The sequence below is a fragment of the Lygodium microphyllum genome, chromosome 12 (genome assembly GCF_053477565.2).
Source record: "Lygodium microphyllum isolate KBCC chromosome 12, Lygodium_microphyllum_v1.1.10, whole genome shotgun sequence".
Classification (NCBI taxonomy): domain Eukaryota; kingdom Viridiplantae; phylum Streptophyta; class Polypodiopsida; order Schizaeales; family Lygodiaceae; genus Lygodium; species Lygodium microphyllum.
Window position 1 is genome coordinate 21,224,566 of NC_141146.1, and position 24,162 is coordinate 21,248,727.

At 41.3% G+C, this 24,162-nt stretch overlaps 2 protein-coding genes across 2 annotated transcripts in view; one reads left to right on the forward strand and one right to left on the reverse strand.

Annotated features, from left to right (window-relative positions):
* Window positions 1-24,162, reverse strand: part of LOC148027528 (uncharacterized) — a 94,368-nt gene that overhangs the window by 13,493 nt on the left and 56,713 nt on the right. Inside the window, exons 4-7 of the mRNA XM_087689259.1 lie at window positions 10,827-10,948; window positions 10,567-10,682; window positions 9,639-10,476; window positions 8,804-9,547 (exon numbers count right to left, since the gene is read on the reverse strand). Of these exons, the coding sequence (XP_087545385.1) occupies window positions 8,804-9,547; window positions 9,639-10,476; window positions 10,567-10,682; window positions 10,827-10,948 (1,820 nt within the window). The remainder of the gene's footprint in view (window positions 1-8,803; window positions 9,548-9,638; window positions 10,477-10,566; window positions 10,683-10,826; window positions 10,949-24,162) is intronic.
* Window positions 907-1,830, forward strand: LOC148027529 (uncharacterized). The gene has a single exon (XM_087689008.1). It carries the CDS (start codon window positions 907-909, stop codon window positions 1,828-1,830), a length of 924 nt encoding a protein of 307 aa, XP_087545134.1.

Sequence of the window (24,162 nt, forward strand, 5' to 3'; positions counted from 1 at the left end):
TAGACGACAGACTACTCTCGAGGGAAGTTGGAACCCAATAAAAAAAAAGGAGACAGATTCAACAATGGCTTGTTTCTTCTACCACGACCATATTTCCTTTCATACATCTAAGTTTTGAGTCTTGACAAATTGATATGCTCGAATTTTTACTATTTACATTTTTTTCCCTTGAATAATAAAATTTTTAAATTTATAACTTGGTTATAACTTATATAATATAAACTTATAACTTGTTCTAAAATCATGTCATCATGATAATTATTGTGTTTATTATTTTATGTCCCTAGGTCAAAGTACTTTAGAGCCATGTTGAAGAAGGTTGGAGAGTATGGGCCTAACTATGTGCCCCCCTCTTTTGAGACTTTACGCACTACCTTGCTCAATAAGGAAAAGCGTATTGTGGAGCAAGCTGCAGCAAACATAAAGAGAGATTGGGAGAAAAATGGTGTCACACTTATCACTGATGGGTGGAGTGACACAAGAAAGAGGTCTATCTATGGCATTGTAGCTTATTCTCAAGGGGAGATGTATTTCATGTCATCCCATAATGCTTCAGGGACTGGGAAGTCCCCAGATCAGCTTGCAGCAGAGTGGATCTCTGCCATTGAGATTGTTGGGCCACATTTGGTGGTTGGTTTTGTGGCTGATGGTGAGTCCACAAACAGGGCAGCAGGTGCCATTGTTCAGGGAGTGTATAAGCATATTACATTTTCTTATTGCATGGAACATTTCTTGAATAACCTTTTGAAGGATATTGGTGAGTTATCATGGGTCCATCTTGTGATACATGATACAAATCAGATGGTTACTTTTATTTTAAATCACCAATACCTTCGCTATTAGTTTACAAAAAGGTAAAAAAAGATATTGAAGTATTCAGACACACAGTTTGCCTACAACTTTTTGATGTTGGAACGCCTCAAAGAATGTATGGGTGCAGTGAGACAGTTGTTTGTCAATGATGAGTTTAGTACTTCTTCATTGGCAGTCACTCCTGTGGGCATAACATGTAGAGAAAATGCAAAGAGCAATGAATTTTGGGATAATGTAAAAAAAATTGATACAATGGTTGTGCCTATTGTACAATTGTTAAGACTCATTGATGGTATGCAACCATGTATTGGCAAAGTGTACAAGGCAATGGATAGGATGATTGAAAAGTTAAAAGATTTAATGCCTCATGCTGAGCAATATGAGAAGATACATGATTTGTGTATTGAGAGGTGGAATGCCTATAGCTCACCTCTGCATTCAGCTGCATTTGTTTTGGACCCTGAGTTTCAAGGTAAGGATCAAGAAAATGATGCTGAGGTCAATCTCCATTGGAGGCAAATTCTTGAGCGCACAGTGCCTGATGTTGACATTAGGCGCAAAATTAGAGATCAGCTCGCTCTCTATAGGAGAGCAAAAAACTCTTATGGCTGTGCGGATGCTCTACATGACCAATGCAAGGTTGGGGTACCTTTGTGGTGGGAGGATTTTGGATCAGATGGGCCAGAGTTGCAGAAGTTGGATGTTCATATCTTAAGTCAAGCAATGAGCTCCTCTTGCTTGGAGCAATTATGGAGCACCTACAGTCATATTGCTTCAAAGAAGAGGAATCGCCTTGGAGTAGAAAAAGCAAATGTTTTGGTCTTTGTTAGTGCCAACTTGAGAATGCTTTGCAAAAGCGTTACATCACAGGCCGATCCATTTACCCAGTGGGAGATGGAGCAAGAGAAGGAGCATACTCGTTTTATGGAGACTATGCATAGCACCCATGATCTTGAGGCTAGCACTTCAAGAGCTGCAAATGCGCATTTTGCTGGAGATGAAGATGATTCCCTCTAAATTTTGCCTTAATCCTTGCTAGAGTTCATTTTATATATTGGTTCCAAGTTTATGGCTGGTTATAGCTTGGTATCCAAATGCCAACTACCTATATGATGTCATGACCTATTGCCACATGGCACAACTTGTAGATGCTCATTTTATTGTAAATGATAATTTTTTTTAGATTTGGACTAATCCAATACTAAAGTTCATTTTGTATATTGCTTTATGGCTGATTATAGCCTAGCAACCAGCTGGTTGTTGCCTACGTCTTAGCCCCTAGGGCCTACATGATGTCATGAATGATAAAAGCTACTTTAGTCTTTCGTCTTTTACTACTCAATGTTCACTCTTTTTCTCCTTGAACATTTGTTTTTAGTTCCTATCCTTGAAGTTTAAAGTTTAAACTCTTAAGCTTTCATGTCACATTAACAATGACAAGTCACAGTTGAGTTTGGACGCATGCTCTTTTGTAATACATTGATTATTAAAGTTTATCCATACGAATTGTATTTGCCATTTACTCATCTCATGTTCGTTATGTGATATGCTCATAAAATTCAATGAAAAATGATGTTTTTAAAGGCTCAAACTGTGCTTGTTTATACATTTCATTGCAATAGAGTCCAATGTGATAAGCTGAAAACTGTTTTATATGTGAAAACGCATTTTCTTAATATGCCGTCCCCCCCCCCCCCCCCCGGATCCTTGTACCTTGGTTTTGGCCGATCCCCGTCCCTGACCCCATCCTTGACCCTGTTCCCGTCCCCCGTCCCTTGTTTCTATGCATCTACCATATGACATCTCTGAAGAGTCATCAAACTTTCAAAGCTCATGAATCCATAGCGGGCATGCCATAGCTCCGCATTTTGCATAGCGGGTGAAAGAGTAGTGACTGCTAAAGCATCATGAGACTGTCTGCCATATGTATCCAACAAAAATAGACCCTTCTACAAGGTGCCGAACAGCCTAAGAGCATAATCCATCTCTTTGTCTCTAACAATGCATTTGTCATCCTCAAAGATGACCTGAAAGCCATGCTCATTAAAAGCAGAGATAGACAACAAGTTCTTTGTAATGCCAGTTACAAACAAGACATCTAGAAGCATGAAATCACAACCATCTGCAGCAGTAATAGTGATTGTCCCAATGCCACATACATCATAACTGCTGCTGTTTGCACATGTAACATGCTTCCTAGCAGGGGTTGAATGCAAAGAGGTAAACAAACACATCCTGGAAGTGATGTGCTTTGACGCCCCACTATCAAAATACCATGTTTGTTGCGTTTCAGCAGCATTAAATGTTGAATCCGCCATTGAAGAATCATAGCTGCATGAGAGAAATGCATAGTCCTCCTCTATAAAGTTGGCTGAAGTATCATCATCAGTAGATTTGTTAACTAATATTTCTAGAACAGCCAAACCAGAGTTTTTTTTATTCTCTTTGGCCAATCTCTTTTTGCATTCATCGATATAGTGACCAGGGCAATAATGGCATTTTCTCTTCTTTTTTAGTATGTTCTGTGTCTTGGGTAACCTTATTTAACGACTGCCCAACATCACCCTTTTTGCTAATTTTTTACATTTTGATTGACTTTTCCTTTGCCTTTGAACTTGGAAAGCATAGCCACATCACCTGAACGCAATGCCACATTCTTTTGAGTCTGTTCCTCTTGCAGCAAGAGGCCTTCCAACTCCACAAATGTAAGCAGTTTCACTGACAAGGCAATCAAAGAAAGTGCATGTGCATCTTTTGAGTCCCATTTCCTCTTATCCTCGATAGAAGGGAGAGCAGGGGCGGCAACAGTAGCAACATCAAAACCACCACCAACAACACCAACAACCTGTCTTCCAGCGTTACGCTGAGGTGTCTGAGGTGCAAGACCTCCTGGTCGCTGCAAATCACATGTAACATAGTCCCACAAGTCCTTCGCCACAAGAAGGTTACAGACCATAAAACTCCATAGTGGATAGTTTGAGCCATCAAGTTTATCCTCCTGAGTGAGGACACCAAGGATGTTGCTCTGATCATTATTCCCTTGACGTGCCATGTTGTCAATGATAGACAAAAATCTGCAACCAAATACTTCAATACTGAAGTATAGAGTATACTCCTCAGAATACCAAAATCCCCCACGGGATTAAGAAACAAGTACCAAACTGTCACTCAAATATCAAAGCATGCACAATGCCACCCAAATCAACACTCAGCCAATAAATTACAGCACATTACCATCTCAACCAGCCTCCTGCACCCTGTCATAACAACCTGTTTCCAGCTGTTCATGCACTTTCTGGAGCAGATTACCCTGCACTTTCTTCAATCCCAAGCCACCCAACATCCTTGATACCTCTTGCAACTATCATTTCCAACATCAGGTCTGCATTTTCTCTACTCGAGAACTTTTATCGCTGTTGTACATGCATTTCTGGTCTGCACAAGCCACCCTACTGGTCACATGCCTCCTAGTGGTCGCTTGGCTGCTGACATCATCATATACACTTTCAACATCCCCTTTTTCAGCCTAGCCAGCTGCCTACACTATTGCTACATACTCAGACACCTTCAAACTGCTGCTGCATTTGGGATCCATCTTGAGTGTGACACACACTGACACCTTCGGACACCTCTACTCTGGTTGTAGGGACACAAATGTTCGAGGTCCCCCTGATTGTATCATATTCATTATCATTCAGCATTCTATGTATTGTGTTTTATGTTGTCGTACACTGTGTTTTCTGTGTTTGCCATATCATTTCTTTCCAAAAGATAACATCCAAACATGCATGATTGGAAAGTGGAATTTTCCATTTACAAACAACTTCTTCCATTCAGGATTGCATGCAAACTGGGACAACCATTCTGGGCTAAATGAATGGCTGAGACAAGCAAGAGAGTTATCTCTCTAGAGGATTGAGGAACAACATTGTGACCTGCAATTCGAGAATCGTGAACATCACAGAATGCATCATGACACTTGGGACAGCATCATGTTACTGATTTGGATCAGCATTTGGCTACAAGCCATCTCGGATCTCCTTTAGTAATAATTTTGCAGTTGGATTAGATCAGGGGATGAAAGTCATTTTTTCTCTTTTTCTGACATGTTTTTGCTGATCATGGCTAATTAGGGCTGCATGCTGCAGTAATACCCTTGTTCTATGACTAGACATCATCCTAGGAAGAGAATGGGTCAGTTTACTGCTATGCATTTGCTTCAGAGTTGGACTTTGGGCATGCATGCAGTGTTTCAAACCATGCAAGCATTGAAAAGCTGTGTGTTGAATGGTAATGCATGTTGGTGCATGATAGAAATAAACTGAATCAATTTTGTCATGTGAAAGGCCACTATTTCTAAGAGGAACTACTAGCAAAGTCAAGGGGCAAAGCTGGACTCAGAGTTGGAAGTTGGACATTCATGCAATATTTTCAAGCCACGCAATCACTGAAAGAATCATGTGCTGAATGGTAATGCATGTCAGTCCCTGAATAGAGAGAAATTGAATGAGCTTTGTCATGTGAAAGGCCACTGTTTGTAAGAGGAACTGCCAGCAAAGTCAAGAGGCAGAGTTGAACTGATTTTAAAGTGTAAGCACTGAGGATTTTGAATGGGATGGGCTAGTTGTTGTTCCTTCGAGTTTATAGCACGATTTGTCAAATGTACCACATGTGATTGCAAACAAAGTATTGGAGCCAGTAGTCATCGATGAATACTAGCATAGAACCATTACTAGCTAGGCATCCTCATTTTGTAACCCATTAATAAGTTAAAGAAATACTACCAGGGGCCCCGAGGTTGCACCAACAAATGTCATCTTTACAATTTAGGAGCATTCTAACTTGATTCTTGTGAGAAATTTGTTTGCTGATTTCGGTTTAGTTCATTGTGCTTCACAAGTTTATGTTTCTACTTCCCTTAAGTTTCACCAAATGGCTAGTTTCATGCAACAATCACCATTCCAAAAACAGCCCATGCAACTCCCATAAATATTGTGCTGCCATGCCAAATCTTACATGTGGCTTTTCCCTCTGCAAACAGCTAAAAACGAAACTCAAAACAGAAAAAGCGATTGTTAAAACCTCAAGTGCAACTTTAACTTCATAGGGTTTAAAATTTCAAAATTAGTGGTAAACTTCCAAAATCAACATTGCCACCACATCAACATTGCCACATCATCATGATGGAACATGGTCATGTTTTACAGTGTCATTTCAGAATTCTCTTTCCACTAATGTGATTTTATGTATAAATTATATCCCCAACATGCTATCGTGCGGTTGTAAGGGCAAGACATGAAAACTAAAATCATTGCACCTAGCATGTTACAAATAAGGATGCATTCAAGTTCATTAAGCTCTTATGTCTTGGACTTCAAGTTGTTCAATGCTAAGGTATAATGCATGATGGGTAAGAAAGGAGTCTATTTTTTGAACAAAAAAGCATGACTTATGACTATGGTGAGCAGCAAATAGTCGTGGGCTGAAAGAAAGAGAGCTGGCACAATTTTTGGGCTGAACTGGATTGCATTCATGGACAGCCTGCTGCTGGTGCCTTTTGCATGAGAGAAACAAGGGACAACATACCTAGACTATGTCGGCTGCTTTGAATTGATAGAGGGCTGCTCTTTGGGGCTGAATAGGAGCAGCTTTGGAGCTGTTCTAAAGGAAAAAATAGGGCAAATTTGGACAGCAACAAACAGGCACACCGTATGGGCTGAAACAGACACCTTGGGAGGGAAAATCATGGACAGCAACAAACAAGAACTGCATATGGGCTGAAACAAACACCATCTTGGGAGGGAAAATCATGGATAGAATGAGGAAACCATAGGGTCTGCTTTGTGACTGCAGAAGGGTGATCTCTGAAGGTGAAAAAGAAGAAGAGCGCTTGAAACAAGGCAAAACATTGGATGCCGGGATGCAGGATACGATATTCATTATCGAGGCAGGGTCGTGCGCAGTGGTGGGTTTAGAGGCTCTACCCATCCGCCAAGTACTGGAGCCCACAGCAGACCGCTCTAAGGAATGGGAAATCATAGGGAGTCTTACTGGTTGGCATATCTGGAAGGCGTGGTGTCAAGTGGCTTTCGGAGGAGAGAGACTTTCAATACAGGCGACCTTAGTAGAGCTTTGGACCTCCATCATCCACTCCCTTCGAGGCCAATGGGATCAGGTGCAGGGCGAGTCTAGGGCTCGTCAGGAGCTCCGAGGTCATTTCATGCGCACTTGGGGCGGCCAGGACCTGTTCTTCGTGATGTAGGCAGGCAGCCCCAGATGGCGATACACCCCCCCTCCATGGCTTCTTGCCCCTATCCCCCCCCAGACCACCTTGAGAGGCTTGTATATATGATGTATCTGTGACTCTCACCAGCTCCAGCTTGGTCTGTTGAGCATGAGCACTTCTTTGTATTCAAGGTTTTTTCTGAAGTAATATAATTAGCCACACTTTATTTGAAAAAAAAAGAAATGAGGCAAAACAGGGCTGAAATACAGCAGGCCTGAACTATGGGAAAAGAGAGAGAAACTACTATCCATAACTCCTGCTGTCTATAAATACTGCTGTCCATATACACTAATGTCCATAAACACTGCTGTCCATCATCAAAAGAAGAATGGGACTAATCAAAGAAAAAGCTTTCACTTCTGTAAATCATGAAGAGAAGCTACATCTTAGAAACTATTCATGCTTATGAGGGGGACTGATCATAGAGATGAACAGGGAAATAAAAGTGCTGTCTTGAACTGTATAAAGAGAAATTGTGGGCTGTTCTGAATCAAGAACAGTTCATTGCTATCCTGGATCACATGAAGGGTACTTTGGGCTGATTATGAGGGTCACCATAGAATAGAACAGGTCGATTCTTCAGAGACATATACAGGGCTGTACATAGTTGAAGCTCTTGCTTTTTTTGTGATAGACGCATACACTTCTACGGAATAAAAGGATGCATGTAGGGGTTTGTTTTGCTATCGGGAAGCTACAGTACTTGAATCATGTCTTGCTATGGAGTGCTATGACAGGACTTTGGAACAAGCCTGTTTACAGACTGTTTGGGATCCTATTTGTTTGCAAGAAAAGATGAACTAAAGACACTTATGTATATGCAAAAATTTGAGAATTGCTCATGAAGTGGGATATTGAGTACATTGGGCATCAAGTTCAGGTTACATGACATAAATATATAGCCTGAATCAATGAAAATATAGGAATTTTGAATATTGTTTTCTAACTGAAAATGTGTTCATTTTCATCTTCTCTTTCTCTACTTCTCAAACTCTCACAGCTAGAGACCCGTGGCCGCATTCACACAAATTCTCTCTTGACAACACTCCGTGAATGCTTAATCTATCACTGACCAAACCAGTACTTACACTGCACACCATACAGTCGTGTACACCTTCCATCTCTTTACCCACCATTATTGCACATTAGGGTTTTATCTTGATATACTAGGTTAGGGTTTACAACGATAGTGCACAAGCATACTTTGCCAAAATTACTCAAGGCCCATACACAAATTCGGGCTGGATCAGCACACTCCTCAAGACTAGGTGAGGTAAAATCTGGCACAACAGATGTTATACATACTACAACTTTCTATTGCTGCAATGTGGTATTTAAACTACAGAAGCATACAAACCTTGCAATGATGCCCTCACTCACTGTGCTGAAACATTTTCTATCACTGCAATGTGGAATCTAATCTACAGACGTATTACATGCTTTAATCAGTCTCCACTTGTTGCAATTTAGAATTTAAAATATGTGCATCTAGACTAGTCAACATAACTCTATGCTTGAATTTTGATCCAAGGCAGTAAGTATGTTTTGAAGTTACACGTTGAATAAGTACCATGTTGACCACGTTGACTTTCCTTCAGACTACTAATGCTTTTGGCATCAACACAATGCTTAAGCCAATTGTTATGCAATCTTCAACTAGAGAAATATCTTTCAGAAGATTTTTAAAAAGGAATTCAAGCATACCTCATCTAACTTTCGTGTTGCAGTCGTAACGATTTTTTCAGTTTCTGAAGGAAAAACAATAGTCCAAAGTTTCTGTGATCGAAATAAAAAGCCATCTGTTGGGCTTACTGCTGATACTTTCTCTAGATTTTTGACAATGTAACCAGTGATGATCCCTGTTTTCTTATCAACCGTGTAGAAATATGTATTAGATGTATGCTCAAGAAAAATCTGCAAGCTCTCTTCTGTGTTTGGAAATAAATGTGCATTTGTATGTTCATCTATAACAAGGTGTAAGTGTTGTTCTGAAGAGTCTCGTAAAGGTAAAGGAATAATCTGCTCGATGGAGTATGTTAGCTTTGCTGAATTCAGTTCTTTTCCTGTTGAGGCATCAATCCATGCAAGCACTCCTACTGCTCCATCTTCAGTTATGCACTTCCCAATCACAAGAAATACTGGGTTCTCGTCCAGAGCGTGCTTGTGAGGGACTTGCCATGGCAAAAGATTTGACACCTCGAAATGCTCCCCCCATTCAACAGAGCTTTGAAACGAAGGGAGCAAGAGAGACCACACTACTCGACCATCTCCAGTATGGATGGCACACAGTTTTCCGGCCCTTGTCAGAACAATCAGAAGTTTCCTGAATCCATTATGATCACGGGACATTTTTGTCTTCTCCGCATTATGTAGGCGCAGAGCTTGTACAGCTGCAACCTCTTCCGGACTGGCCAGTAAAAGGGTTGCCTTGAGTTTCAGAATATGACCCTGACAAATTAATATGAGCCATTAAGAGCTGAAAACAAGAACATCCAACCCTTACGGTTTTAGTCTACTAACTTTGCTTTACTGAACTTACCTTCAGCCATTCAGCCAAGCCATGTTCAACCTTCGCTACTGAAACACCCTCTTTCTCTATAGGAAGTTCAGCAGTTGATGCCTCAATTATAGATGCCAGTCCATCCTCTCTATTCCAGACCACTTCCCCTTGCTGCAACAAGGATACGGATTCATCTTCTGTAACTATCAATACTCTAAATCCATAAGACCTGTCATTGCGTACGTAGGCATTAAGATAAGCTTGCCTCACCAGACCCCTTTGAGAACCTACTTCAACCACCTCACTTGTTATCTTCTTCTCCTCACCTTCATAGAAAAGTATATTAACTGAAATTTTGGAGTCCAAGGGTGAACCAACATGCTGCACCACTGATATAGCACGTTTCTTATCCAGCAGCTCAAGGCCCTCAGTGATCACAGCAGAGTCTGTAAATGTTTCTAGAACTTCCATATGTGGATATGATTGTCCCAGCCTTACCAATGCAATCTGTTCTCTAAACTGGAGTACAAAAATACCATCCAAGGTCTTTTCAAGCAACTCTGGCCTGCTTAATTCCCCAGAAAAAAGGTCTTGCACTTTGGTAGCATGTATGTTTACATCATTTGATTCAAGAGGTGATGTGACTATATTTTTTCCCTCTGCATCTAGTGCTACAGCTATGTTCTTTGTTACAGCAAGCACATTGGTCGAAAGAGTCCCTTCAAACTTTACAATTCTTTGCAGATTTACCGTCCCTGCTTGTGTATCAATATCCCAAAAAGAGAAGCCTGAGGAACCTACAAATCCAACCCCGGAAATGATGTTCCTGTCACTAGAATACACTATCTTCTTGACCCTGAGTTCACCAACGTCCTCACTGGAACATTCCCAACAAAAGTTAGAATAGGTATGGTGGCAAAACTCATGTATCAAATTCATTTCAAAAGTCAACCATTCCAAGATAGACCTTGCTGTCAGAGTATTAGCAGTCCAAAGAACCTCCCCATCAGTGCTTGCAATGCCATGCAGAAAAGTACCTCCAAAGACCATGATAAGCTTTCCTTTTCCAGATGGCGCATCAATCTAAGAAACATAGTTTTGAAATAAGCATTCTCGAGATCATCCACTCCTAAGAAAGATAGAAATTCTAACCAGAACAACAAACCTATGGGTTGATTATTCCAAGTATCTTTATAACAAAGTACAGAGATTAGAAATCATTATTACCAGTGTTGTATGAAGTTCCGGAAAGGAACCAGGAGACTGCACAAAAGTTTCCCAAATGAGTTGGCCATCTGGGAGATGCCACGCTCTTATGATTGTACCTTCTTTCGATAATGTAACCACATCTGCAGAAAATTCAGGCTTACAGAATTGTTGGATCTCTAAAACAAGTTGTAAGTTCAGAAAACCTAAGCAGGATACATTGACAGCACTGACGAGCATAACTCCACCTAAACATCTAATACCATGTAAGAAGTGCAATATGGAGTGAAAACTGAAAGAGTTAGCACACACGAACTATAAATGCAAAAACAAAAGGACAAGAACAAGAATCCACTATAAGAATCAAGAATACAATTGAGCACTAGCTCACACTTTTGAAACCTCACTTAACATGTGAATTAATTTTTAATCACATGATTAAGTAAATGTTGCACATGTGAGGTGCAATTGGGGTTAGAGTAAATTTCCGAGCCCGGGACCCGAGAAAATCACGGGATGTCAAAGGCAAAAGTTGTTATAAGTTATGTTGCACAAGTACTTGGTGGTATTTGGTGTCAATTGTTGGCCTAGGTCATTCATTTGGCCATATGTGTCTTGGTGACACTAGAGATGTGGCATTTAATGGTACCTAACGCCGATCTAATGGTCAAAGATGGCACAGAGAGATGCGAGTGAGTTTTGAGGAGGCAATTGCAAATTCGGACCCTCCACAGCTCAGCGATTGCATCCAAGTACAAGGTGACAACTAATTTGGATGTCTCAGCTATAAGCGACAGCATTTAATGCTGTTGTGGCAGGGCAGCAACTGCATTTGACTGATTTTCAATCATTCTTCGCGACAAAACTCTGAATTTTCCCTCTCTACAGCTTTCTCTCTCATCTCCCAACCATTTCACGGCCTTGCTCCAAAGATCTCAGCATTTGGACCCTTGGAGATTGAGAAATTGCAAATTTCTCTACTGTAAACCCTAATCTACAACAAAAATTAGGACTTAGCAACAACCTCGAGAAGTGTGCCAAAAATTGAAAGCTCCAAGACTTGGATTTTTCAAGGCTGAATGTGAATTTCAGCTAAATTCAAGTGGAGGACTTGCTAGCCATTGAATTTGGGGTATCTCCATCGTCTATGAAGTGGGTGAAGGCCAATTAAGTGCCCAAATCAAGGGGCAAATCAGATTGAAGACTTGCTGGTCACTTTGGACAACAAGGCGAGTTTGGATTGCAAAGGGAATCGGAAGAATCCCATTGTAAATCAACATCATCTTCAACAAAGCTAAAGAAATACCAAAAGAGGCACCAATTTTGGGGCCAATCAGGTATGCATTGTCCAAGATCAGTAGGTAAATTTGTATTTTCAGATTTGCATTTATTGTTTGCTGCTGTAATTAAGTTGTAATCAGGGATTTACCACCAATCCACAGAAGGAAGGCTAGTTTCACCCTAAGCTCCCTCTCTGCATACCAAGAATCCACAAAAACATGTGTGTGGTCACACACCCTACTATAACCAAAAGGTGGGGTGACCTATGAGAAGGTCAGCAATGAACAATCAATTAGCAAGTAAAGAGGCAGCTGTGAAATGGCAAGTGTCAATATTTTGAAAGGGCTTGAGAGTGGTTGCTAGGCATCTTGATGCATCAAAGCTGGAAAAAAGTGTGGTTGCTTTTGTGATGTGGTCAGGCAAAGGTCTTCCGATGGCAAAGAGAAGAGAGCTTTGTCCACACCTCCACTGCAATCCGAAGTCTACATGCAGTGGGCAATGGTCTTCTGATGGTAAAGAGAAGAGAGCTTTGTCCACACTTCCACGGCACTCTGAAGTCTGCATGAATGCACAAGGACATAATCTTGCAAACTCATAAAGAGAAAGGATCAAGCTCAAGAGTCAAACAAATTCCAAAGGGCATCTTGGTCCATCATGGAACCAACATAAGGATCCTCCATTGGACCAGCGAGTGGGGTAGTACCAAAATCCCATAAGTAGAAGGTATCAAGTATACACTCCACTTTGCATGACCAAAGGGAGTAGTTTACATCATCAAGTCCATCTTCTTTAGGGAGAGAAGGAAGAACAAGAACTTGAATGGAAGGTGCCAAAACAGCTACGTGAGGTCCTTAAGTACAAGCCATGCTGTTCGTATTAATCTTCACAACAATCTAACTAATGGGACCACCTATTGGAGAAAAACTGGATGGTATCCTCATCAAATTCATCAAAAGCATCGAAATGGTGGAACTTCATAAATCTAAAGACCTCCAAACACACAAAAAACTGATGTTTTTGAGGTCAGCCTGCGAGAAAAGAAGAGAAAGGAAAAAGAAAATCTGCACTGATCTCTAAATGAAAGATGAAAACAAAGGTGGACTGATCAATCCCTGCGCGCAGCCCAAAGCATCAATGAAGGCACTGGATCAGACTGATGCCAAAAGGCTGCACTGGAAGATGGAGGATTGTCCCGAATGTCGAAGTGTGTGATAAAGATCTACAGAATAATAATGGCAGCCAATGGGGGAGTGATATAAATAGCCAAAAAAGAATGAAACTAGCTGACTGCTGCCCATAAATGCCCAAAAAACTCACTGACTACATTTTTGGCAATAAAATAATGCGGTTGCCATCAAAAAATGTTGATCACTCTTGTCTAGTATGAATTGACTCTACAATCACTAAAAAATCAATGCATAGAGCTGGAAACTCTCCACCAGTGTGAACATACCTAAAGCTAAAGAAGAAAGAAATGCATGCTCTAAACATAGGACAATATCTCTTTCTAAACAGTTTTCAGAGTATCTTGCATCTCAAGCTATTCATCATCCATGCGCCGTCACTTACTCTCCACAACAAAATGGAGTAGCGGAATGGAAGAATTGATCACTAATGGAGATATCAAGATGCATGATGAAGAGTATGAATTTACCAAATTCTTTTTGGTTCAATGTTATTCTTTGTCCCATATAAGCCTTGCGCACCATCACACCTTATGTCACCAAGTGGTGATACTTTTTGCAGTTGCTTTCCTTATTTACTTATATAAATATTTTATTTTTCTTTTCTTTTGTTGCTATTACTTTTTACCCCCAAATTTCTCTTGGATTAAGCCAGGATCTTTGCATGGCCAAAAGAGGCAGCCATTGGGACAAATTGGACTAATGGTTTGTCCGAGCCTTAGGACCGGTTCCATATTGAATGGGCATTGAAGAATAGAATGCCAATGGTTTGGGACTGTGTGCTTAGCCATTGGAGATGGTGCAAGACAATGAGCCTGGCCAAGACAGAAGATGCACATGTGAGAATGCTCACGGAATAAAAGTCAACATAACTGAGCCACATTACACTTTTTGATGTGGTTGCAATGATAAAGGTTGCTCAGAACAACTTGAGGAATGCAGGGGTCACCACCCCTAAAATTTAGGAAGTTACTATCCCAGAATCTGTTCGCGTCATTATCTTTGTTTTTCCACGAGGATTAATTCTCTGGTCTGTGCTGAGGTCAAATTTTACACCGATCATGGAGAATTTTAGACCGAAAAGTTTAAACGGGAAAATTGTTGCATATATGCCATGTGGCACAAATTTCCAAGAGAGAGAGAGAGAGCATTTAAAAAAACGTAATAGGCATGAGGGGCAGATCTGAGAGTGAAGTTTTGAGGAGCTGAGAGCAGATTGTTGCAAGTACATCAGCTATGGAGAGTACTTCACTGTCCTATGCATGACAGAGGAAATGCAGATGTGTGTTTGATGCTTTGAGCACAAAATTTTCGGGCTTTTGACCATTCGTGTCAAATTGTATGCCCGTGGGTACATGTACAACAGAAATTGCAGCTGAAATTTTGGGATTTCTCATGTAATGTGATGCACATGCCCTTGGAACAGCTGTAATCAGTTGGATAATGATGTAGCACATGGTTTGGTGCTTCTGAAAATTTAATTACAGATCTGAAATCTGTACTTCTGCGTGGTCATTTATTGTTGATTGGTACTTGTTTGTACCTTGGTCACTTGGGTGACAGTTTGGGCCTGCATTTGCTGGTTTTTTTGTCACATTTGGGCTGAAAATCATAGCTGGCAGCAATGACAGCAGTAATTTGATGCACATAAAGAAGCTTGAAGGCGCACATAATTTTGCAATGTGGCAAAAACAATGCTACAATATCCTGTTACAAAAGAAGTAGGCAAAGCCGATCAAAACCAAAGGGGCAAAGCCTGTAGACATAGATCAAGACAATTGGGATGAGTTGAATGAGCTTGCACGCTCAACCATAGAGCTATCGATTTCTGATGCCTTGCTCTTCAACATTAAAGGTTTGGATTCTGCATATGCTATATGGACTAAACTGGAAGAACCGTATGCACAGAAGAGTGCTGCAAGCAAAGTGTATTTGCTGAAAAAGCTTATGGATTTGCGTATGAAAGAAGGTACAGCAATGTCTACTCACTTGAGTGAGTTTAACTCCATTTTCAGCCAACTGGTTGCCTTGAAGTTCATGATTGATGAGGAATTTAAAGCTACTTTCTTGCTTTGCACTCTACCAGAGAGTTGGGATACATTCAAGACTGCTATGAGCAATTCTAATGTGATCCTTTTGTATGCTGATCGAAGAGATGAATCGGCAAAACAATGCATCCAGTAAGTCTTCCAGTGCTTTGCATACTAGGAGCAGATCACAGCAAAAGAGCAAATATGATGGCAAAGGACGCAGTAAATCACGTGGCAAAGATGTTGAATGCCATCATTATGGCAAGAAGGGTCACTTTAAACGCGACTGCTACAAATGAAAGAAAGAGAAAGGAAAAGGCAAGAAGACAGATGATAGCAAGGAAGAGAAGAAAGACAGTCAGCCTAAGAAGAGCAGTGTAAAAATTGAAGAGGTGAATGTAGTCACTCATGACAGTGATAGTGGGAGTGACGTACTCTTCGTCTCTCCACACTTTCGTGCACATGCTTTACTTCCAAATACAGATGATGACATGCATACCTGGATTCTTGATTTAGGTGCTTCCTTTCATGTCACCTTTCATCGTGAGTGGTTTTCCGCCTATACAAGGGATCGACATGGTATTGTCCATCTTGGGGGCAACTATGCATGTGAGATTGCAAGTATTGGCAGTGTGCAGTTACAGTTTCAGCATGGCTCTGTCTTTACACTTCAGCATGTACGACATGTACCTTAGCTTAAGAAGAGCTTGATTAGCACAGGGCAGCTAAATGATGATGGTTTTTATACCACCTTTGGTGATGGAAAATGAAAGATCTGTAAGGGATCTAGGGTTATTGCCAGAGGTTGCAAGAGTGATACTTTGTATCCGCTTCATGTATCTAGTGTGCGTGACCATGTTGTTGCCGTGACCGAGCAGCCAAGCATTTCTTTGTGGCATGGCCGGTTGGGACACATGAGTCAAACAAGAATGAAAGTGCTTTCTCGTTTGGATTACTTGCCTTGTCTTCGTTATGCTGATTTTGAGCATTGTGATCATTGCATTTATGGCAAACATGCACAGACATCACATAAAAAGTCTCTTTCTTTGAAATCTTCTCCTCTAGAGTTAGTATATTCGGATGTATGTCAAATGCCAGGATTATCTTTAGGGGGAAAGAAATATTTTGTCACCTTTGTCGATGATGCTACACGGAAAGTATGGGTTTACTCTATTCATAGCAAGGATGAAATGCTTGATAAGTTTAAAAATTTATTGGCATTGGCTAAAAATCAGATAGATAAGACACTAAGTGTCTTCGCTCTGACAATGGTGGGGAATATGTGTCCAAGGCCTTTCAAGCATTTTGTGACAGCAAAGGAATAAAGAGGAAGCTCACTGTCCCTCACACTGCCCCTCATAATCTGCCCCAAAATGGAGTTACAGAGCATATGAATAGGACCATACAAGATAAGATATGTACAATGTTGTCTCATGCTGCATTACCCCATGGTTTTTGGGCAGAGGCTGTTATGACAGCCGTACACTTGATTAATCATTTACCAAACAAGTCTTTTTCAGGGGGAGTTCCCCAAGAAGCATGGTTGGGCAAGCCACCTTCATATGCTCATCTGAAAGTGTTTGGCTACGAGGCTTTTGTGCACATTCGTAAAGAAAAACGCAGCAAACTTGAGTCAAAGTCCTGTGAATGCATTTTCCTAGGATATGGTGATGAGGGTGAAATGGGATATAAATTGTGGGATCCCGAGAAAAGGAAAGTAGTGCGCAGCAATGATGTTATCTTCCGGGAAGATCGCATGCACAAACAACCCGAAAAGACTAAGGAGGTCCGTAGGGTTATATTCCGAGAAGAAATACCTTTTGGACAGCAAAATGTGCCCGCTGTACAACAGCAATTACCTGCTGTAAATGAACTTGTAATGCAAGAAATGATACTGGAAACGATCAGCCAACTATTGCCCATGAAAATGAGGCATTGCATATGCAGGAACAACCAGGACAGCAAGCTGTTAATGCTGATTTGCAGGCTGAAATGCCAGGACAGCATGCTGAAAATGAAATTTGCAGGAACAGCCAGCAAACAATGACCATTGGGTTAGGAGATCATCTAGGGCTACTAAACAACCTGACAGGTTTGTTCCTCGTGCAATTAATGTGGCTGATTATATCATGTTGACAAACTGTGGTGAACCGTTTTGCTTCAAGAAAGCAATGGACAGACAGGATAGTAAAAAATGGTATAAAGCCATGTTGTCACAGATGGAATCTCTTGAAAAAAATAGCACTTGGAACTTGGTGCATTTGCCTAAAGGGCAGAAAACCCTTCCATGCAAATGGGTTTACAAGATGGTCACTTCTGGTTCCTCACCAAAGTACAAAGCAAGATTGGTTGCAAAAGGGTACAAGCAGGAGCATGGAATTTACTTTGATTAGATTTTCTCTCCTATAGTCAAGATGACTACACTGAGAACCATTTTGGGCTTGGTTGCAGTTGAGGATATGGAGCTCATACAGATGGATGTAAAGACTGCGTTTTTACATGGTGATCTGCATGAAGATATATATATGCAACAACCTGAAGGATTTGTTGAACAAGGAAAGGAAAAAATGGTATGTAAACTCAAAAGGAGTTTGTATGGGCTCAAACAAGCACCAAGAGAATGGTATCATAAGTTTGATACATTCATGCAATCCCAAGGCTTTCATAGAAGTCAAGTGGATCACTGCTTGTACACCAAGAAGGCAGCAAATGGCAACCTGATTATCTTGGTTTTGTATGTTGATAACATGCTGATTGCTGGCAAGGATACTCATGCCTTGGACTCACTGAAGTAAAGTCTTCACGGCAGCTTTGACATGAAGAATCTTGGTGATGCAAATCACATTCTTGGCATGCGAATACTCAAAGAAAGATCGAAAGGCTTACTCTATCTATCTCAACAGGAGAGTATCTTCAAAGTTTTGCAGCGTTTCAATATGGAGGGGGGGAAAACAATTGGGGTTCCATTGCCTCCATATGTGAAACTTAGTGCAAAGGATAGCCCTATATCTGATGATGAGAAGGCTGAAATGGCCAAGATACCATATGCTTCAGCTATTGGCAATTTGATGTATATTATGGTTGCTACACGTCCTGACGTTGCCTTTGCAGTGGGAGTGGTTAGCAAACGCATGGCAACCCTTGGCAAGAAGCATTGGGATGCAGTGAAAGGTATTATGAGATACCTCAAAGGCACAAAGGAGTTGTGCATCTGCTTTGAAAAGCAGAAGGCATCTGTCGTTGGCTTTACGGATGCAGACTATGCTGGTCATGCGGACTGCAGAAAGTCCACTTTTGGGTATGTGTTTACCTTCACATGAGGAGCAGTCTCTTGGATCTCCAGGCTACAAAAGTGTGTTGCATTGTCTACTATAGAGATAGAGTATGTGGCTGCCACTGAGGCATGCAAGGAGGCTTTATGGCTTTCACGTCTGGTGGGAGAGCTTGACATCACAGAGTTACCTATTCTCCATTGTGATAGTCAGAGTGCTATCATGCTAGCACGAAATCCTGTCTTTCATGCAAAGACAAAGCACATACAGGTGAAGTACCACTTCATTAGAGATGTACTTAACAGCGAGAGCATTGAGCTTGTCAAAGTGCATACAGATGATAACCCTACAAACCTTCTCACGAAGGGTCTTCCAGCAGAGCGGTTTGCTCATTGTCGACAGATGATGGGAGTTGGATAGATATATTTATTTCAGCTTTGTACATACCTAGACTTAGCTGAATCTTTTCTCCTCTTAAGGCACATTTCCTTTAGGTAGGAGGTTGTTTGGAATAAAGGGCTATCGTGCCTTTTATATGTGCACGGGTGTGAACACACCCTTAGCACATTGTACTTTCATATATATATATATATATATATATATATATATATATATATATATCTAAAAACCTAAAGTGGTACACTCGTCGTCATTGTACCGAAAAACGTGCTCACTCTCTACTCTGCTTGCTCTCGCTCTCTCTGTCTCTCACTACCACGCGTGATGACTGTCTGCCTCGATCTCCTTGCTCATTCGGTCCCTACAGAATATCAGCGGTTACTAGCCAAGTTTGCCACTACTGGCTCCCCGAAGTCCGATGATGATCACGTTACATTCTTCTTGAACAAGTTGCGCGATAAATATTTCCATTTTATCTAGCACATTATCTTAACGCCTAGATTGTGGACCTTCTATGAGTTTTGAGTGTCAGTTATTGCGTTATGCGAGGCTACATGATCAAGTTCACAAAAAGTCCACCACTCACATCTATTCAAAGGGATGAGGGTTGGTTGCCTCTTCTTTGGGAGCGAAAATCAACAATAGCAAAAACTTACAAGATGCAAAGGCAAGCCAAAACAAGGGCGACACAAGTTCCTACGATGGAAACAAAGAAACACGACCCCTTTGGCAGCAAATTCCTAAGAAAACTACGACTACACAATCTAGTAGGACTACGTCTTTCGTTGCTGCCCCATCTGCTCCTCTAGCCCCCACGGCTACTAGTCATATGGTACACGAGTAGCCTCAGCAGCCATCCTTCTCTACTCTTGAGGGGTTGATTGACTCGTCTGCTAGCACCAATCCCATTGCACTTTACGCATCCATTCTTAGAACCTCCACTACATCTTCTAGGATTTCTTCCCTACCTCGCTCTCCATACTGGTAGCCACGCACTTAGCCTTTCATTTTTAGCGCTTCTACTACATTTACCCACCCATACACATTTGCATTATTGCACTTGTTCATTCAGTTAATTTTCCATTCAAGTTTTTGTTAGAGCATCTCACTATTGACCTTTGTGATTGCAAATCTTACTCTATTTTGCAGAATTTGTTTTCAATGAACGGCTAACACAGGCTTGTCTACTCCTACCTCGCCTCGAGACATGACATGTGCACCATTCCCTTCATGGTTTCATCTACCTAGGAGTTTTGATCTTCCACTAGCATGGAGGCTTCCCCTTCCAAGTCTGATCGTACAGCATCTCTCTTGATGCTATCATGGCAGTGTCTTCTACCTCGCTCTTCCAATCGGGATGCTTTTTCTCATCATGGTTCTCAACACCACACGAAGCCTGACATTTGACTCCTCTTTCTCCTTCAGCGTCGCCATTCAAGGTTGGGAGGGGGTTCCTACACTTCTTGATATTCTACAAGTTTTGGCACTTGTCTTTGACATCGACCTTACCCCCTGCTGTACCTTCACCCATTGCATTGCATGATTCCATCATCTTTGTACTAGGGTGCTTAAACAAGTAAACAATTTTCCCAAGAGGGACACTGTCCAAGTGGCACCTACTGCATGAGCATTTCATAGCATGTAGCATACTCATTGTGCAAAGCACCACTAGATGGATCCTAAGTTATTTCCTATGTAGTCATGTTAGGCCACTGGGCAGCCACTGTGTACCCTTTGTCCGATGCCCTAGCTGCTTTGGGGTGGGACGCCTTGCGAAAAATGGATCAGCTCTCCTTTCTTACCATGTTTTGGGCGTAAGAGGGGGTGTTGAGCTAAGAAATGCATACCATGCTGATTAGCCACTTAAGAAACCATCTACTGCATCATCATAGCACCTTATAAGCTTGCGTTTTCAGCATCTGGTGCCGGGTGACAAGCTACTACTGCCATCTCTCCCACCAAGGGACTGCTGCAATACTTGTGTTTTTCCTATCCAACAGGCTAACTACCTCAACAAACACCTCTCCTATTGTCAACTAACAATTCTCTACCTCGTGTGGTCAATTTTCAGCCTTTCTCTAGCACTACACTATTGTATTTACTAGATTTAAGCCTCCAATTGCTGTGTTTTTGTGACTAGCCTATTGCCCTTCATTATTCAGCACTCTCTCATCTCCGACTAGTGGTTATTGCACTTGGGATCCATCTCTGGTAGACATCACTCTGCGACACTGCATTGCTCTGCCCTTGGGCATTCTGTACACTCTTACATTCATTTACAGCATTCATTCAATTCAGAGTTTCTTATCTCTCTATTTGTCTCTGTGTTTGAGTTTCGAGATTTTGCGTTTTGCGTTTTGCGTTTAAGGTTTGTCTCTATCTGAGTCTCTCTGTTCCAATCTTGGCCGTACTTGCTATGTTTTCTCAATAGTTGAATCACCTTAATTTACAGCCACAACACCAGCCTGATATGTTGTCCCATGAGCACCCCAATATTGATGATTATTTGGTGCACACTAGGGCTGAGATTCAGCAACCTAATAGTGCACATCATTGGCTGCTCAGCACTCTTCAAGGCAGCAAGCAACCTCTTCCTTTGGCTGCGAGTACATGAGCCTCCACTTGAAAGGAATAAGGAAATCTTCTTGCATGTGCATTGGTGGCTACGACGTACAATAAAGAACCTTTATGCTATAAAAATGCTTTTTCATGTGTTCAATGGGTGGAATGCAATGACGAAATAACTTGGCTCCATCCATCAGAACAACAATAGGGAGCTATGTGACTTGCCCCCAGCAAGCGTGCAATACGCACCAAATGAGTTTTGAAACTTAAAAGAAAATCAGATGGTTCCATTGACAAGCACAAAGTTTACCTGGTTGCTAATGGTTATGCCCAATAGCAAGGCATCAACTTTGAGGAGACCTTTTCCCCTACCTTTTGCATCACCACCATCAAAAGTATTATTACCCTTGCTGCCCATTTCCATTCGAAGGAGAATCATCTAGACATCAAGACAACATTTCTCCATAGTTATCTCAGTGAAGAGAGATATGTTTTATAATCTCCCAGATTTAAGGTTAAAAGCTTCGAACACAAAGTTTGTCCTCTCGACAAGGCTTTATATGGCCTAAAGCAAGCTCCTTCCACATACATTCACATCTATTGTATCTTGGCTTCCGAAATAGCCCTACACAGGCTACTCTTCACATACGACATCAAGGAACTCATTTTATAATTCTCGTACTTTATGTTAATAACATGCTTGTCATTGGGGCCAATGTTGATCAAATTGCAGCATTTAAGTCTGATTTATAGTAGGCCTTTGCCATGACAAATCTTAGTCTACTTCACTGTTGCTTGGGTATCCAATTTGCCATCATTGAGAGGGGTTTCATCAAGACACAACCCAAGTATCTTGGACAACTTCTTCAATGCTTTCGATTCAAGAATTGCAAGCCTATGTCTACTCCCATGGAGCCTGACTGCTTCATATCAGCAAGCTACTGAATGCTTCATTTGTCCATGTCATCCAAGGCCAAATCTTCAATTTCCTGTCTCCCAATTGAGCAAAATCATGCACAATCCTTCAGTACTCCATGGCAATCAATGCAACATATCTTTCGATATCTTAAAGGTACCAAGATCTCGGCCTTTATTTACAAGGCTGATCCTTCACTCCCTCGTACGGATATTTAGATAGTGATTGGGCTGGATATTCAAATTTCCATGTCTCTCATAGTGGCGATTGCTTCTTCTTGCGTGCATTTGTTGTTTCTTGGTTCAACAAGAAACAAACTACAATTGCTACTCCTAGTTAAAAGACTAAGACACGGAGCAACATTCACATCCACATGGAGTATGCTTAGCTCCGCAAGTTACTTGTTGATCTTCATGTGCACCAAAGGGCCCCAATACTTATCTACATTGACAACCGGACTGCTTTTTCCATTGCACAAAACCCAATTTTCCATGCATGCAAAAAACATATTCAAGTTCATTACCATGTTCGTGACCAATGCCAGCTAGAGATATATAGTTTTCTTACATGCCCATTGAAGAGAATGGGCAAAATCCCTTCACAAAGGCTCTGCCTTAACCAAAGTTCCAAGCTTTTTGTCAAGCGTTAAACTCAATTCCATTTGTTCCATGTGTTGAGCTAGAACATGCTTTACAACTGATTAGTATTTTTAAACAACACCAAAAAATGCTTAATTAATGAAAAACACAAATTTGGTGCACAACTCGAGAGAGCTTCAATGGTCCCCCAAAACCCTAATTTTTTGCGACACCCTTCAACATCTATAAATAGACATGCTGCCCACCATTCAAACTTATCCTTTTGTGCAGGTTTCTCACTCTACCGTGCAGATTTCAACCATCATCCACTTACCATCTGTTGTCCATCCACCGCCGACTACAACCTATCACTATCTAGCCCTAAGCGGCTTGTTTTTAGCCATCGCCTTGCTGTTTGGAGATCTCCATCTGCTGTGTCATCATAGCACCTAAGCAACCTGTGTTTTCAGCAACCGGTGCCAAGCAATAGGCTGCTGCCATCTCTCTCACCATACGATTGCTGCAGTACCTCCGTTTTCGCTGTCCAACAAGCCGTCTACATCAGCAAACACCTCTTCTATTGTTGCCTCAGTTCCCTGACACTTTGATGACCAGCGTTTGGTGTTTCCCGCACTCCAACTGGTGGTTATTGCAGTTGGGATCCGTCTCCGTTGGATGTCACTCTCCAACACTATATTGCTCTGCCCTTGGGCATTCTATACACTCTTACATTCATTTACAGCATTCATTCACATAGAGTTTCTTAGCTTTGTGTTTATATCTGTGTTTGAGTTTTGAGTTTTTGCATTTTGTGTTTTGCGTTTAGGGGTGTCTAAGTCTTTGTATTTCAATCTTGGTCATACATACTATGTTTCCTCAATGCAAACCCTAGCATATCTTCACGAGGTATCAAAGCTAGTGCTCTTCTAAAGAGTGTCCTGTGGTGATTGTGGACGTGAAACCAGTCTATGACTCACATAAAGCGGTAGTTCCTTCAATTAACACCTAGACTTTACATGCATACACATAAACAAAGACCTCTCTCCCTCGCTCAACACCAAATTGGCCCCGAAGAAGATAGGAAATTACAAAAATGGTAATGTTCCAAAATACATAACCTCTGAACAGTTGG

Bases quoted from the DNA above. Each gene is read 5' to 3' on its own strand.
- LOC148027529 (XM_087689008.1), top strand. From the start codon at position 907: ATGTTGGAACGCCTCAAAGAATGTATGGGTGCAGTGAGACAGTTGTTT.